Source organism: Liolophura sinensis, chromosome 6, assembly GCF_032854445.1.
Source record: "Liolophura sinensis isolate JHLJ2023 chromosome 6, CUHK_Ljap_v2, whole genome shotgun sequence".
Lineage (NCBI taxonomy): Eukaryota > Metazoa > Mollusca > Polyplacophora > Chitonida > Chitonidae > Liolophura > Liolophura sinensis.
Genome location: NC_088300.1, coordinates 4,013,288 through 4,029,921, shown reverse-complemented (window position 1 = coordinate 4,029,921; position 16,634 = coordinate 4,013,288). Strand labels below are relative to the sequence as shown.

General features: G+C 37.1%; 1 protein-coding gene across 1 annotated transcript in view; it reads right to left on the bottom strand.

Moving 5' to 3' along the window:
• The window catches only part of LOC135466253 (cilia- and flagella-associated protein 61-like), a 60,616-nt gene extending 44,114 nt beyond the window's left edge, over positions 1-16,502 (bottom strand). Inside the window, exons 1-16 of the mRNA XM_064743663.1 lie at positions 16,368-16,502; positions 14,878-15,097; positions 14,300-14,595; positions 13,988-14,114; positions 10,996-11,128; positions 10,141-10,312; positions 9,622-9,810; positions 8,916-9,070; positions 7,806-7,945; positions 5,048-5,156; positions 4,318-4,388; positions 3,857-3,983; positions 3,466-3,543; positions 2,691-2,828; positions 1,982-2,050; positions 1,163-1,342 (exon numbers count right to left, since the gene is read on the bottom strand). Coding sequence (XP_064599733.1) covers positions 1,163-1,342; positions 1,982-2,050; positions 2,691-2,828; positions 3,466-3,543; positions 3,857-3,983; positions 4,318-4,388; positions 5,048-5,156; positions 7,806-7,945; positions 8,916-9,070; positions 9,622-9,810; positions 10,141-10,312; positions 10,996-11,128; positions 13,988-14,114; positions 14,300-14,595; positions 14,878-15,020 — 2,127 coding nt within the window. The 5' untranslated portion in view covers positions 15,021-15,097; positions 16,368-16,502. The remainder of the gene's footprint in view (positions 1-1,162; positions 1,343-1,981; positions 2,051-2,690; positions 2,829-3,465; positions 3,544-3,856; positions 3,984-4,317; positions 4,389-5,047; positions 5,157-7,805; positions 7,946-8,915; positions 9,071-9,621; positions 9,811-10,140; positions 10,313-10,995; positions 11,129-13,987; positions 14,115-14,299; positions 14,596-14,877; positions 15,098-16,367) is intronic.
• Between the last annotated feature and the right edge of the window lie 132 nt (positions 16,503-16,634).

Below are 16,634 nucleotides of genomic sequence, written 5' to 3'. Positions count from 1 at the left end.
AATATTTGATTTCCATAAATAAATTTCATAAATATGTCACCAGTGGCATGTCTTTATCTCTGAAATGGGGACATACACTTAGCCCCTCACAAGGACCTTAAATTTCCATCTCATCCCTTTCCTGAATGTAACAAATTATTCTAAATCACGAAACAATCCTCAGAAAAGCTTACAGGTATGTAATTATATAAGCTTCTGTTTTACTTCCTTCACATTATGTTCTAAAGGTTCTCAGAGTGAAACGTTTTTATTTTCTTTAATCCTTTATTTACAGTTATAAAATATTTAGCGCAGAGACTTACAAATGTATAATGTAGTTATGTATTAATTTGTAGATGTACATATCAAGCATAACATATGAATCCACACACGGACGAATCAGTTACCCTCATATATTTAAAGTTAGAAACCTTTCAAAAATGAGACAAGACTTACATGTAATCAAAGTGCATGAATCTTTAGTATGCTCTGACAGAAGAATAATTATAGTGTAGAGCTTAGAACAAACTATACAAGTGGGATTAGCTGCTAAAGCGTTTCTTTACACACACTGTAAGGAAAAGAATAAAGAACTTTGTGGATTCCACACGGAAGACAGTTCTAACTAAGTAAAAAAATGTTTTAAAAACTTAAGTACCATACAGGTTAAAATTGGGAACACTCAGCAAATGTTAGGTTCAGACAAATATAAAAATTTGAACACTGGAGGACATGAACTGTGCACTGCAGGTTTTAAGTTTTCATATAAATTTAAAATGACTTTGTGCACTCCACGTCAGTTCTCACAGAAACCAGCAGGACTAATATTACATGTAGTGTCAGAGAATATGTGTTTAATAATTTAAAGGTAAACTAAACTATCAAATCAAGGAAACATCCTGAAGTTAAAATCCTTAAGTTTCGATAATGATTTTTACTAGGGCTTAAATTCATTCTAAATCCCACAAGTTCTCTGGTAACACCACATTACAGGACGAGTATAATATAGATATAATATTAACATCTTTTACAATTACATATAATTATATGTAGATGAAATATGGTAATTATTAAAACCAAGCCAGGACAAGACATCACAAATCCGTGCAATAAAAGAGTGCCAAAAAAAAATTCAAATTTGAGATGCGACGCAGCGCCCCTTGTGATTATGGGCAATTTTTACCTTTGGTTCAAGAACCAGTTTTCTGTTGATGTGGTTGAGGGCGTAAGACTCTCTCTCTGCCAACACTCTCTTTGATGGAGCATTTTCTCCTAATTCTTCCAAAGGATAGATGATTTGCCTTCGTGAGCGGACAGGAACCATATCGTGGAGAGCGGACACCAGAGAATGCTGTTCCACTGTCTACAACCAGGTCATATGAAAATGCAGATATAGTTAATTCTTCATATGTAACATTTTTAATTATCCAGTTCAAATCACAAGCCTCTACTAAAGCATTAAAGCCCAGGGACCCGTTTCACAAAGTGCACGTAACGTTACATGCACTAAACTTCCATGGTTACCAGTACCATAGGTATTACATTGTTGCGTGAACATAACGCAACATGCGTTATGTGAAACAGGCCAAGTACTAAGCTACTTTACATCAGTCAGAATGGAAAAGTTAACTGCCCAGCATGTGCACAAAATGGCATTCTATGTGATGTACAGATACATGTGTCTCTTGATACAGCATAATGCCTTGACACAAAATAAGGCAATATTCATACATGTAAAACTTTCACACTAAACTTTTTTTTCTCAGTCAGCATATAAAAAATTTCATAAATATAATCATCATAAAGGATTTTTTCATAAATAACAGAATTTGCTCCAAAAGTTATTTTTCCTCATATAATGAACCTGTATGGCATAATACAGGTAAAATGATTATCTTTACCTTCCCAAAATGAGAACAAAAATAGGATAGTGTTAACTCACTTTTCTCAACGTGAAGCAAGCTGATTAATATATATATACACAGTAGGCATCCTGACTCACCTCTTTAGAGGAATAGGCTGGGTAGAGTGGGTAGTAGAGACAAGTCTTGTGGCCACGACGCAGCACCTCCTATTCTCAGACACAACATTGACATATCCAGTCATACGGGTTCAAAACTATCAAATTCACTTTTTGGGTAAAAGGGACATAGGTACTGATGATATATACAATATAATAATAATAATGTTTGATTTGATTTGATGCCTTCTTTTTGTATTTGCATGTAATGTACAAGAAATACTTGTAAGACAGTGAAGCTATGCATATAGAAAACAACAACTTTCTGAATATCCAATACACAGAATGTTAATGTTAAGTTTTAATGCGGGGCTTCCATGGATCATTTAGTTAGCGTGCTAGCGCAGCGTAATGACCCAGAAGCCTCTCACCAATGCAGTCACTGTGAGTTCAAGTCCAACTCATGCTGGCTTCCTCTCCGGCCGTATGTGAGAAGGTCCGCCAGCAACTTGCGGATGGTCGTGGGTTTCCCCCAAACGATTTCCTCCCACCTTAATGCTGGCTGCCGTCGTATAAGTGAAATATTCTTGAGTACAGCATAAAACACCAATCAAAGAAATAAATAAATAAGCTTCTAGCAGTTGCAGCTGACTTGTACCCATCACATGTCACTGGCAAGAAAATGGCCACTGAGGCAGTGAGGGACCCACAGCAACATACGCTATACCGGTATTTATTTGAGACGGATTACCTTGAGGAAATGCTTGGACAGATGCTGAAATATAGGACTGAGAGCATAGTGGTGGAGATGTCCATGTTCTTCCCTCTTGTGGTGATTATAGTAGATGAAGTCCTCAATGTTGTAATGAGAGCGGATGTACTCTATATCCTAATAATGAAAATTAATTTACATCACCAAATACAACAGTGTCATTGCACATTTACTATTGTAAGCCATTTGAAAAAAAAAAGGCATCTTAAAAAGAATGGTACATGGAACAATTCAAAGCACATACACTAACTGTAAGCTCATGACATATATACTGGTGTCTCCTGTATATAAATACAGTACCACTGTTACCCCATAGTACAGTGGATATATAGCCTACGTTCTTTCCCTCTACTACCAACACATTCAGTGACACAGCTCTAATCCGTTATGCAAAGGGAGGTCAAATCTATCACGCTCAAAGTGACTGCCACCTCCCCCCCTCCCACAACACTTGACAATAACTGTTTTTGTCCAATCATGAGACAAGAGCTTGTTGGTATCTGACCAATCACATAAGCCTGTAGAAATCACAGGGATTTAACTTACTCGGTAGGGAATCTGCCTAGATTTTCAACACAGGTTGTCTAAATATTGCACTGGTTGTGTGGACTGAAGAGACATAATGTACATTAAATCCAGTGCAGGAAATACCACTGTACAATACATAACAAACGATAATTTGTCGATGCTATGCTGGAACAAATTGGTACAATGAACCCAAAGTAAAAGTCCTCATTAAAACAACAGCATTTACCTCCTCTCTTCTAATGATAGCTATGCCAACAATCTGTTTCTGACACTCAGCAACAAATGCCTGGATTTCTGTTCCATCCTGAAAAACAAAGCAGACTTAAGTTATGATTCCACAGTGCAATTATTTCATTCCATCAACCTCACAAACTATAACCACTGTTCCTAATTGTCTTTGTTGTTGCCATCAATCTATTCCACTGGCTTTTAAGAGCAAATCTTTATGTTCCTGTACAAATTCACCATTCATCAAAAAACTAGATTGTTTAAGACCCTTTATCTTCTCAGAAGAACGCAGTTAGCATTCTTTCATCATCAATACCAGTCTACCCAATACAAGATTCATGAATACAACTGGCAACAAGTTTTCACTGTTCTGTAAATGTAATTCTTACCTGATCACGTCTTGCTCTGTTAAACTGTTGTAAATCTTTCAGGAGATTTTCATGCAAATCAATAGTCTTCACAAGTTTTTCAACTCCTTCATAATCTGCAGTGCAGGCTCTACGTACTGTGAAATTCCTGAAATTAAATACAGCATATTCTTAAGAATATTTCATTTCTTTCAGTATGAATGACAGATTTATACATTTGACTTTCTCTCTGCCAGGAAGGTGTATTCTGAAGCAACATTTACAGAGTAAAAAATAGTTGATAAAAACTATCATAACATCATTACAGATATGGGCCCGCCTATACAGTGCAACAGCTTGCACAACAGATTTTACCATAAAAATCACAAGAAATATGAAAGTGACCTTATGAAATAAATTTGGATCCACACTTTGCATGCATCACTGACAACTGCAAGTCAGCATACTTATGGCTGAGTAGTGTTTCAGTTTTATATACGTACTTTAACAATCCATATCTGTTGAAAACATAGAGCTCCTGTGGCAATGTACTAGGACATCTTGGTGTTACTCTCTGTGAATACAAAATACGGCACTAGTACAATCATAGACCTAACCTAATCAAAAACAAATACATGTTTTGCTTCGCTGTCCATATAATTCGCTGTATATAATGTTTTGTATTGTATTATATTATGTTTATCTTGTGGGATTACCTCCAAGGTCCTGCAATGTTTGTGCCACCAATAAACCTGAAAATCTTCATATACAAATGAAAAATTCTGCTACATATGGTAATAAATAAAACAAAAAAATGCAATTTGATCTTAGAGTGTGGAGATCATAATCACCAGTGAAACAAGAGTAGTATAAAAGTTTATCTTTTACCGACACGTTTCCTTAATGCTAAATCATGCAGGAATACAAAACAAGGCAGAACTGTGTTTTGTGCAATGCTAATGTCACTAACGTATTCTTACAACTTAAATTTTAACACATGAGTGAGAGCATGACAGTGTGCTGGAGCACATTACATCACTGAATATAAAGAGTACAAGACAGCATGGACTGAAAATGTTTCTTACCTGTCAAAGTGTTTACATGTTATCATATGCTTCTATCAATACCCATATAATTATCCATCGAGTTATTGTGACAAAAAAATTATGTGCAAGAAAACTTACAACTGCACACGATGCATATTTCATTAGAAGCAGAAACTAAGGAACTTACCACAAAGCTCTGAAGGAGAGGAAATACTGGTACCAGATGAGGGACAGTGATAACACAGAACTCTTTATCAGGGTACAGAGAGAAAGCCTTCTCCAGGAAATCCGCTGATCTAAAACACATAAACATCGACTTGATTAAGGTACGAGATAAGTTTCAAGAATGATTTAGAATTTAGATACACAGCACTTGTCACTGGTATAATTTTACTGCATTTTATAAAAATAAAACATAAATACATGCCTAGTGTGCAACAAAGAAAATTGAGCCATAATAACTTAATATAACTTGAGAAAAATGTTCAGGAAAGTGGAGACATGCTCCTTTTTCTTCAACCCTTCTTAGCACCATGACTTTCCAAAGATTGAACAGGTAACACCTGAGATGAAGTGAAAGTCACAGTAAGGCCTTATGGTTAATGGTGATTTTAGGGCACATAAAGCATTTAAGAACTTTATTTGAGCACTAATGCAAGTTAGTGTTCGTCAGCATACATTTTTTTCAATCTGGCTGAAATAACACACAGGAGAGAATTAAAGTTCCAAAAATATATTTTCCTGAAAGACAATCCTTCAGTGTAATGGAATATCATAGGTTTTTGGGTACTATAAGTTGAGTTATGCTGTGCCACAATATATAGATGTCATTCACGGGATTCATAGAAGCCATTTTCCACATACCGACCACCATTTTCTGGGTGAGACTGAGTTTTTCTTTCAACTGAAATTGAGATTTTTCCTGTTTCGACTGACCATTCAAGAAACTAACATCTAATATTTTTGTACATTACTATAATTCATTGATTTAAGTAAATAACACTACCTATATATGAACTCAAGCTGGCCTCCTAAATGATACTGCAAACTGATAATTGGCACACATTGCAGTTATTGTTACATGTATTTCAGGATACCAGTCCAGTGAAGACCTGCCCAGAAAGCTAACAACCTAGAGCGTCACTTGATTGACAGAGACTCACATGAGCAATTGGTCTTGACATCACTTTTGAGAAACATTCAATAGTCGTGAATCAAGAAAGAATAGTCATGCATTTATGGCTTATGGAATATGTGGTTGTCACTCTAAGTCTGTAAAAGGACATGTCAAAAATGATCTATTAAAGGAAAAAAAAAACATTTGAGAAAATCAAAAATCAAGCAACACCTTACATGTATACGAGAATCTAACCTGAACTGTGCATCCAGATGAATGCTCTGTGCATTGTCTATACTCTCTTGAAATATTAGACTTACTTGTCGAAATGAACGAAGATTTCAATCACTAAAAGAAGTCTGATATGACAGGTTACTAATCACATGAAATTTATAGCAAACATCAGCCACCAGTAATGAGAAAATTAAGAGATCCACAAATTGTGATTTACTCCATTGACTATTAACTACGATATTAAATATTACATATTTAGAGAGATAAAAAAACACTGCTACTTGTATCAATGAACTGTCACTTGTCACGAATACGGCTGGTCCTCAACAGCCGGAAGTGCTGAAGTCCTTTCTCGCACAATTCTCCATGTTCTTTTATTTGGAATCAATGTCAATGGTAAATGTTCATATCTGGCAAACAAGGTTTTAAATTTCGTTCCTATAAGCGATTTGTCTATCTTCAGACTCCTAAAAACGAAACCTACTGGCAAACTGCATGCTTTCCTTGAAGGGAGCTGAATATATTAGCGCCACCTGACGTCAGGGGGAGGAAACCAGGAAGACCGCATGCGCTCACTTGCAGTCACACGTGTTACACTAATGTCAATAACAGAACGATCGGACGTTCAAGTAGGTCAAATTATTTGTGAGGGCCAATTTGGCAGAGATCAAAGAAGCTTACTATGTGTCCTGTTTCATATGCCTTCTGCTTCCAAAAATTGCCTTTCTAAATCTAATCAATGCAGACGATCATAATGATTTCTGTAAAAGGGAGATAACTCATAACCCAACAGGCTGCTTTGCAGAACTTTGGATATGTTCAAATTGAGTTTACATAAAAGTTTGAATAGTTCTCAAATTGAATAAATATAACCAGTTATTGAGTTTTTTATTCAATCAACGGACCAAATACCGACTCATCCAGACGAAACCTATGATCCTTCATTAGTATGTGATCAGCTATATATTTGTGACCTCTTGCGATCCACACCACGATCTTCAGGTGATTCGGCTACGTTCAGCCCAAATGCCAAAATGCACTTAAAACCCACCAAAACAGCTCAAATGTGTATGTGTTTTTTTTTCAGTGCTGATATGACTACCTGCAGTGACATCTGTTATTAGTGAGTTTGTAATACATGTCAGTTTGACTGAAGCAGTAATTTACAGTTTACAGTATGTAAAATGTTACAATCATTCATAAAGGCTATGGCCACTAAGTTCCTGGCCCTTCATTTCTTAATACAGGCTTTGTAATCATAAAATTACTCCTCATGTCTCTCAACAAATGCATCTGGCACATGACAGATGTCTGAAAAATATCTCTGCCCATCAAATATTAAAACTGTGTCTTTATAACTGTAATCCTTCCATAGAAAAATGATGGACAAACATAGCAGCTGCTAATAAATTATATGCTCTCTGAAAAAACCCAGACAGCATTAAGAAAAATCTCCATTCCAGCTGGCTTTTGGTGTGGACAGTAACAAATTCAAGTTTTTCAATTTAATACAACACATGAGAATTTAGAAGTACTGATATACGTTATATATATGGTCATACGGAAGCTGAAAATGAAGCAGAAGGTGCTTTACCTCATTTCGTATCGTTCATCCACACAAAACAGCTGGACACAGAAGGCATTATTGCCACCCTTGTACACAGGTACAAATCTCTTTGGCAGCTGAGCTTTGGCCGTCTCTGGGTTTGCACTGAGAATCCTTGGGCTGCCAGACTGCAAGAAATTTTGCTTACATAACATTCCTTAGTAAATTGGCATGTATCCCACATATATGAGGGAGTGGAGCTTGAGGCAGAGTGGTTATGATCACTGATTTTCAATCACTAGGACGCACAAGGCGCTGGCTCAATCCCAGCCTTAGACAGGGAATCATCAAGATTTCCCCAGGTCATCCACTGTTCTCCATTGTCTTTCACATATATCTATATGAGGGGAAAGCTTTGTCACTTATTTGCCAAAGGTTGATGGTTTACTTCCGGCAATCGTGTTTCGTTGCCCATAAAACTGATTAATTGATTCACTTACTCTTCTTAGTTAATACTGGCATGAAAATCAATTATTCATTCACTACTTTGACAGGTGTTTTACTCCTATCCAATGGTCTGGTTCATGGGTGGGAGAAAGCAGGAATAGCCTGGGAAAATCACCTTCCCTTGCTAGTAATCTTGGTGAAACTATATATATATATATATATATATATATATATATATATATATATATATATATATATATATATATATGTATATATATATATATATATGTAAAATTAGCACCATGTCATAAATGAGACATATTATATATACTGTTACAGACAGATTTATTATTGGAGTAAATTTCAAAATAATACATTAACATATACAAGTGGAAATACCTAATACAACTGAATCATTAAGGGGGGACAGCTCCAAGCAAATTGGTACAAAGACTTCTCACCATATATAGGTTTAGGACAGCATTAATACCAGTTCCTTTTTTTTCCACAAGTAAACCCACAATGCTAGGTCATTTCATTAGTCAGGATTTACGATTTACTTTTTACTTGACTTGTCATTTGATCTTGATAATTTCGCCCTTACTGTGACAGTCTATCAACCATATTTGAACTTAATAAATGATTAACATTACTGAAAGCTTTAAGTAAAACAACCCACCCAAATTTTATAACCTTAGGCAGTGAACTGACCTCAATCCCTGGCCTGGAGTTCTTGGATGGAGGAGGGGTGTGACAGCCAGCTGATTTTTCCGAGCCCACCTCACTGCCCTCACTGATCAGAGAGGCAGCACTCCCTCCCATGTTAGCATCACTCAGCTTGGGAGAAACCTTCACCTCCTCATCCGCTGAAACAGTATCACCTATTACTTACATATGCACCCAAGTGTAACATGGAACAGGAAAAAAGACAGTGCCATCAAGCTTCTATACTTGGCAAGCATTCAAAATGTGTATACTCTGAGCAATTAAAGTCAATACAGACATTCTATGTTTAGAAACATAACAAGTCATTTATTTGATTGGTGTTTTGCGCCCTACTCAAAAATACTTGACTCATAGGAGGGCAGCCTGCATTGCAGTGGGAGAAAACCACATAGAGCCAGCATGAGCTGGACTTGAACTCACAGCAATCGCATTGGGGAGAGACTCCGGAGGTGCGCTAGGACGCTAACCACTCAGCATATCCAGTTAAACTCCTTGTCCATTTCAATATGGTGAAACATAATATGCTTATTTTAAGGTGTAGCAGGCGGAAAAGATGAAAGATATATTAAGATATATATCCTAATAGGAAGAAGTGAATAAATTTAACCCCAACAATGTCTTGCATATTGGTGTTTAGCTGCATGCACAATTCAATCCTTGTTTTCGTAATTACTTTTACACATTGGCATACCCTGTGGGCTTTTATGTCCTGGCAGCTTGCCCGTGGCCTCATCCTGTGGCACTTGTTCCTCCTGGGCCACATCAGCTTTCTTCTCTCTCTCTTTACTCTCATCAGCTGACTGGCAGCTGACTCCAGAAGCTTTAGAACCTTCGGATTTAGAAGATTCTCCACATGTTGGTCTATCACTTGGCTGAGACACTACAAAGACATTTCACACATCCAGCTGAAATATATACAAAATATGTACAATAATGACACTATGCTTTCCAATAACTCAGCGCTGTTTCACAAAAGTCCAGTACATTGCTTGTTGGTTGGTTTTGCCAAGCCCAACATGAAATGTCTCTTAACAGAAAACGTCCATCATGCTATTGTATGATGAAGTTTTATGAAACCAGGTCCTGTTTTATATTCTGATGAGGATGAAGAACTGTATCAATGGCAAAGAGATGCCGAGGTAATTGTACTAATTTTTAGAGCGTTAATTCTGTGAACAATTAAACTGTACATAGAGTACTATGTGTTCACCTTGATTTTCCAGTGTGGGTGGTGTAGCTGTGAAGGTTTTATCTGCTGAATCCATATCTTCTGGGTGCGGCTTCCTCAGTCCATGGAAAGGTGCCAGCTCAAAACATTCATTTAGCAAGTTGACGTTCACATCATCACTCATACTCATGAACCCAATAGCTGTCCCATCAACCTGTAACACATCAAATGCTTTATGGTACCAAGTAAAAATGTTACAAAGACGCATTTTCACATCACATTTAAAATCGAAACCATTTCATTCACATTTAATTGTCTAAAGGCACATGTCAAGTAATCAATAGCAAAACCTTCATGTCCAAGTTCAAACTTATAGAAAAAGACATGGTAGAAGCTTTTCAACCATAGTCACAATCACCACAATATATGTGATAAATACTGCCAATGATTATGTGGCAACCCAGGATCAACCAAACCTTGACCTCAATCACATTTTTAAAATTTTTTTGGATTGTTGCTACCCCATACTCAAATTTTTCACTTATATGATGGCAGATATTTTTATGGGTGGAGGAAACTGGAGTGACCGGCAAAAACCACTGACCTTTGGACGGTTACTGACGAACTTTCCCACATGTGACGTACAGATATGGACTTATACTGGTGAAGTGGTGTCCACGAATGTTGGATTGCACGTGTTGAATGGCCATTTTAGAATCATCAACAGTTTATTGTCAACAATGCCCATAAGCAGTGAGAACAGGGAAATCTACTAACTCCCTGTCCAATGCAGACTTTTAAACAACTCCTTGTGAGCCCTAACGACCACTCCTAAGGGCACCTCTAACCACTGACATACCACCACACAAATATCAGTGATCACACACGATACTTTACCTCTGCCACCAAACAATGCATGTGCTCATCTTGAGCGTCAATCAACTCTCCCAGGAAGAAGTCACCGTAAGTACGACTCAGCATGTCACTCTGACGGTTAAAGATGGGGGTCAGATCATCATGGTCTTCAATCCTGTCAATGCACATACATGTGATATAACAAGTCAAACAGAGATGAAGAAAGTCTCTAAGTAACCTTGAAATATAATGAAAACGAGTGAGAAGACAAGCCATTTGCTTCTCCATGACATTATTTCATTCATTTATTTGATTTGTGTTTAACACAGGGGTCAAAGCATCAACTCCATACATTGTTAACATTTCCATAATCTACACTGGAAAAAGCATTATACATATAAAGATTTTGCATTCAATCTTCTGATGTTTCCTAGGGTCCTCATTGGCTTATTTGGCTCAAGTGTGGATCACAGGCTTGAATCTAGCTCTATTTGGACTGTCACCGTCCGCTATCTGGCAGATGTGAGTTACTCTTGTTTCTCTGTGCACCAGTTTTAGAGCACCAGTCAAAAATATATTTCATCCAAAGGCAATATCATGATATGGCACCCCATGAAAATGTAACTGATCAGACAGATCAGGCTCTGCTTCATGCTACCCAGCTGAACTCTCGCCGGGCAAAAGTATCCTCCCTCTGTTGAAGCCTAGTGGGATAGATTTATTATTTTATTTTATTTGTGATTATTGCCGTGATTTGTCACTTATATAACGGCAGTCAAGTCTGTGGGTAGTGGAAACCGGAGTCAGGGTCAGGGCAACAGAACTGCTGCTTATCAAATGTGGTTTGCATGAGAAGGTCGGGAACCTCAGATGTGACCATATTCGAAAATGGGCACATCCCTTAGGGATCGAGAGCGGAGAGGAGCCATAGGCTTTTCAAATGTGGCTTGCATGCTTGGAGCAATAATCTCACATTGAAAAAAGGGGTATTGTTGAGGTACCAGGTCTTAAAGGACTGGCACATATGAGCTTCAAATTTCCTTTTATTAACTAGGCCTTGAGGACCATTGCACAAATTTTGGCTGAACTGAGGGATAGTCCACACTGAATCGCCACCTAATCCCCAACCACTATTGCCCAAGACTGCCACTGTAGCCCACAAACAGTTAAACTTTGTTCTCCCTTAAATAGTCAACACTCTATATATTACTTGTCAATAGAGTACTCCATGCAAGCGTGGTTTTAATAGGAGAGGTGAATTGTTGTTTGCTGCTTTGGCATACTACATAAAGGGGACTAATATGTAGACAGTTTGGAATGACAATGCTCGATATATTACTTGTGTTATGGTACGCCAAACAGGATTTTAACATGGGAGATCAACTGGTGATTGCGGCTTTGGGATATAATCCACGAGTAACATATTGATAGTTTGGAATGTCAATGTTCGATACATTACTCATGTTATAGTACCCAAAGCAAGATTTTAACATGGTAGATGAATTGGTGCTTGCAGGTTTGGGGTATAATTCATGATTCTACCCTGCTATAATTTGCGTGCCGTGTTCAAATATACATATTAAATAGATATGACCTTTCAAATCACATCATGGGTGTCAAGCAAAACACAATAGTTTCCTCGAGTTATGTCATTTCTTGCTGTTTATGTCTAAAAATAAAAGAATTTGAGTTTGTTTAATTAAGCAAGGTTTGCTTTGTGATTTACATAAAGATGAACTATCAGAATTTCCTTTCAGTGATAAACGTGTTATTTCACACAGTTAATAGATATTGCTTTTGTTTTTACAGGTTTTATATTTTACACCCAGATGCCATAACATGAAAACACAAATATTTGTATGAAGACGTTCCAATCTGAGCTCAGCGGTATGATGTCCTGCAACAATAAGAGATGACGTCATACACACGCAGCACTGACGTATATAGGTCAACTGCTATGGCTTAAGCATGCCGTTGATTGCTCTAAAATGCAGGACCGCTGTGGAGGGAGTAAAACAGAAAGGCAGCATTAAATATGCAGTTTTTTTTCACATCTCCTTCATTTTTTTTGAGTAGAATAGACTTAAATATCCAACAATGGGCTTTGATTCAGTACAAAACAAGGTTCAGCAATATCGGGTTACACAACAAACACCACTATGCAGGGTTAAACTCTAAAGTTAAATGTTGACAGTTTCATATGCCAATGCTCCACACATTATTCATGTTTGTTATAGTACCCCCAAACAAGATTTTAAAGTAAAAGAAAGCTAAAATGTGAAATAAGGTTCATCATACAGACAACTGAAAACTGTGTAAAAATACTTTCATTTATTTTTGCAGGTTTTTTTTTATAGAAAGTCATTCAAATATTTCAATACTATGGTGGGCTTTATGAGCCACAATGACAATATCTTGGAACTCTGACGTCACATCACCATTTTTCCTGATGTTTACCAGAAGGAAGGAATTTTGGGGAATCTTTTATCAGTAATCTTTACTCATGATTAAAAAAGAGCTATTCCAACATCCAGTGTTGTGATTAGAGTTGAAAAAACTTCCTGTGACGTCAGAGTTAATAAACTGTGATAGTATGGTTCATAAAGCCATCCTTGCAATTCAAACGCCTTTAACCCTCTTCAGAAAATCTAAAAAACTAAATGAAAGTATATTTAAGCATAGTTTTAAGTGGTCTATTTAGTGATAACTACTTTGATTTTTTTAGGTATTTTCCTTCTCTACTGTAGGTGAATTGGTGTTTGAGGTTTCGGGATACTATCAGGCAACTATTATGTATACGCTGTCTGGGCAAAAAGGTTTCTCGACTAGCACAGCCTAGTAATTTATTCAGCGCTTCAGTTCACTCTGCAACATGACTGGCAAGACATGAACAACATACAGCAACCTGTCTCACACATTATTAGGCCAGATGTAGTTAAGGGACAAAATTTTAGTGTGGCGCTACATCACAATATGGTCCATCCAAACACTTCTTGACAGGATGCAGTCATACATATCTGTAAAATTCCCTTACCTAGCTCGTCTCACGTGTAAAACAGGGACGTGATCATGTCTAAAACAGCCAAACACATTGCTGTTTACAGCTCCTTTGGTTCCTACCACCTTGTTGACTATCTTAAAGATATCTGATAAGCATGGATCTGTAAATAAAAAACAAACCATTATTCACTGGTCAAATACCTCTCAAACATTTATCTGAACAGGATGTTTCTGATACAAGCCTTTTTGACCACGTATTACTCTTCAAAAGTTATAAATTGTTTACAATTTGACCTTATTTATTTCAAAGCCTTTGCATCTACTGACAGATATAGTCATATGTTACCTGGGTAGACTCCAGCAGGTGCCATAAAGAAACAGAAATGAAGATCAGGAACAGCATTAAATACTGTGCGAATGATTTCTTTGGCACAGCCATGGGCATACTCCTTCTTTGCCACAAAATAGTGCATAAAGAGAGTGTTTAAAGCAGTAGAGTCCTCTGTGTTGTAGTTTTGGACCATCCAGCTCTCCCACTCAGCTGGGTCTACCTCTGGAGAACTTGGGTAGTCAAAGAAAGCGGCATGTCCCAGGATTTCTTCTTTATCATTACTTAGGGTGACAGCAAGTACTGCCTTCTCACTGCCATGCAAACAAAAAATAGATAAGAAAAATGAAATTTGTTTTCTAGTATTTTTCTCGTTTTTAACAGCCATACTATGATAATGGCACTCTTTCCCATATACTTGGGCTTAATCTTTGCTTTCATTTAGCTGTACATGGAAAAAAATTTGGAAATTAATTGTCCTAAATTCTGTACAGAACACTTCGCAGCAGCTATTGATGAAACTTCATGCCCACACTTCTTGTTTTTACAGAAAGCTGTAAAAAGAGAAAACTGAAAGTATTACGAAATAAACTTACATTAAATTGACAACGTTGACTCTTCCAAACAGAGACTCTGTGGCTGGTGTTACCAGACTAAGAATACTTGGAGCATCCAGTGACTCGGTGCGTCGTGCATTAATCACATCCGATGCACCCTCAGGTGACACAACTGTCGTCATTTTGCTTCCACAATAAGAGCAAGAGGCTGAATGGGTAAATCAATATGTCCTCCTAATGTACCATAGAAGCATTTAATCTGGGGAACAAAAAAACAAAACAAAAAAAGATACTGCAGACATACTCTCATAGCTTGCTGATACAACAAACATGATGCTGGATGAGTTCTTGTTCAGCATTACAGGTGATATCTATTGATTTATGGTTAGGAAAAAGGGGGAAAAACCGTTAAACCCAACAGACACCACTTTTTGAGTGCTGTTCATCAAAATTTATATCAGTAAATCAACACAAACAATTCAGGTTATGTTTTTAGTTAGTCAAATCCACATCTTAATATCTCCCTTTCAATCACCACATGCATTATTGTAATGGTAATCCACTAAAGTATGCGGTTCTCTCAGCCTGCACGATATACTGTCGACAGAGATTTGCCTTCTTATCTAAACCAGGTCACGTGAGCAGTTGAACTGTCAACCGCAGTAAAACTCCTGGGCACCATAATTTGTAGATGACTTAGATAGTGAGAAAGTATGAATGTGTAAATAGTTAAATTTTAAAAAAATTCAGAAATGTGTAGGAAATATAATCCAAGAGACTAAAAAAATCACTGTTAATAAAGAAAACCTACAAAACTCTGCTTATGGGCACGTTCCCAATATTTATTTCATCCACATAATGGTATGGCAGCTGTCTTGAAAACTCTGAATAGAGATTGGGCTGTCATGATTATGGCACATCCAAATGTTTCTCAACCTTCTATAGCCACAATGCTTGGACTAAAATAGACAAACTTGCCCTATTTACGAATTTGGTCTCTTATTCAGTTTCTTGTACATCCTAATAATCACTGATAATAACCAATAAGTTATATATGGCCTGTGAGAGATACGAGCTCTCGGGAGTTCTGCGCGGGGGGGCGGAAGTTGGGGTTAGAAAATGTTCCATTCGCCTAACGCTCATGAGAAAAGGCCATGTACCATCAGGATTCCAACTCCAACTTCCTGTATACCCTCACGCAGAACTCCCAAGAACTCGTATCTCTCATAGGCCCCTATAGACTAATGTTAAACATAATCCTTGTACCAAAGTAGCATACTAGCACTCTGAAATTAAATGAAGGTTTGACCATAGCAAACCATAACAGCTAAAAACGTTACAATTACGTTTCTTAACAAAATGATTCAGATCTTCCAATAAGGGTGCATTTTTGCAAGCAAAAGTCAAAGCCTGAGTTCACGAAACTTCTAAACAATCCTGACTAAGTCACAGGCTTAACCAAGTGTTTAACCAGTTGCCTATGGGACAAGGAACCTTTACAGTGTTCCCAAAATATATGGTAAACTTACCAGGTCTGTTATTCGATAAAATATAAAGATAGACAACAACAATGTTAACGGTGAAGTTGAACACTTAATTCCTTGAAACGCTATAGATAAATAGGCCGGAGCTTCGTGAAAATCAACTACCCGCCTGTTCCTCCATTTTGAAATACGTATCTTAGCAACAAGGTGATTTTTTTTTACTTAAATGATTGGTAAAAATTATGTACAGCAAAAGTGCTTTAAATTAAAACGGTGGTGTAAATTTAGTGCTTTTCCCTAATAAAAATACTA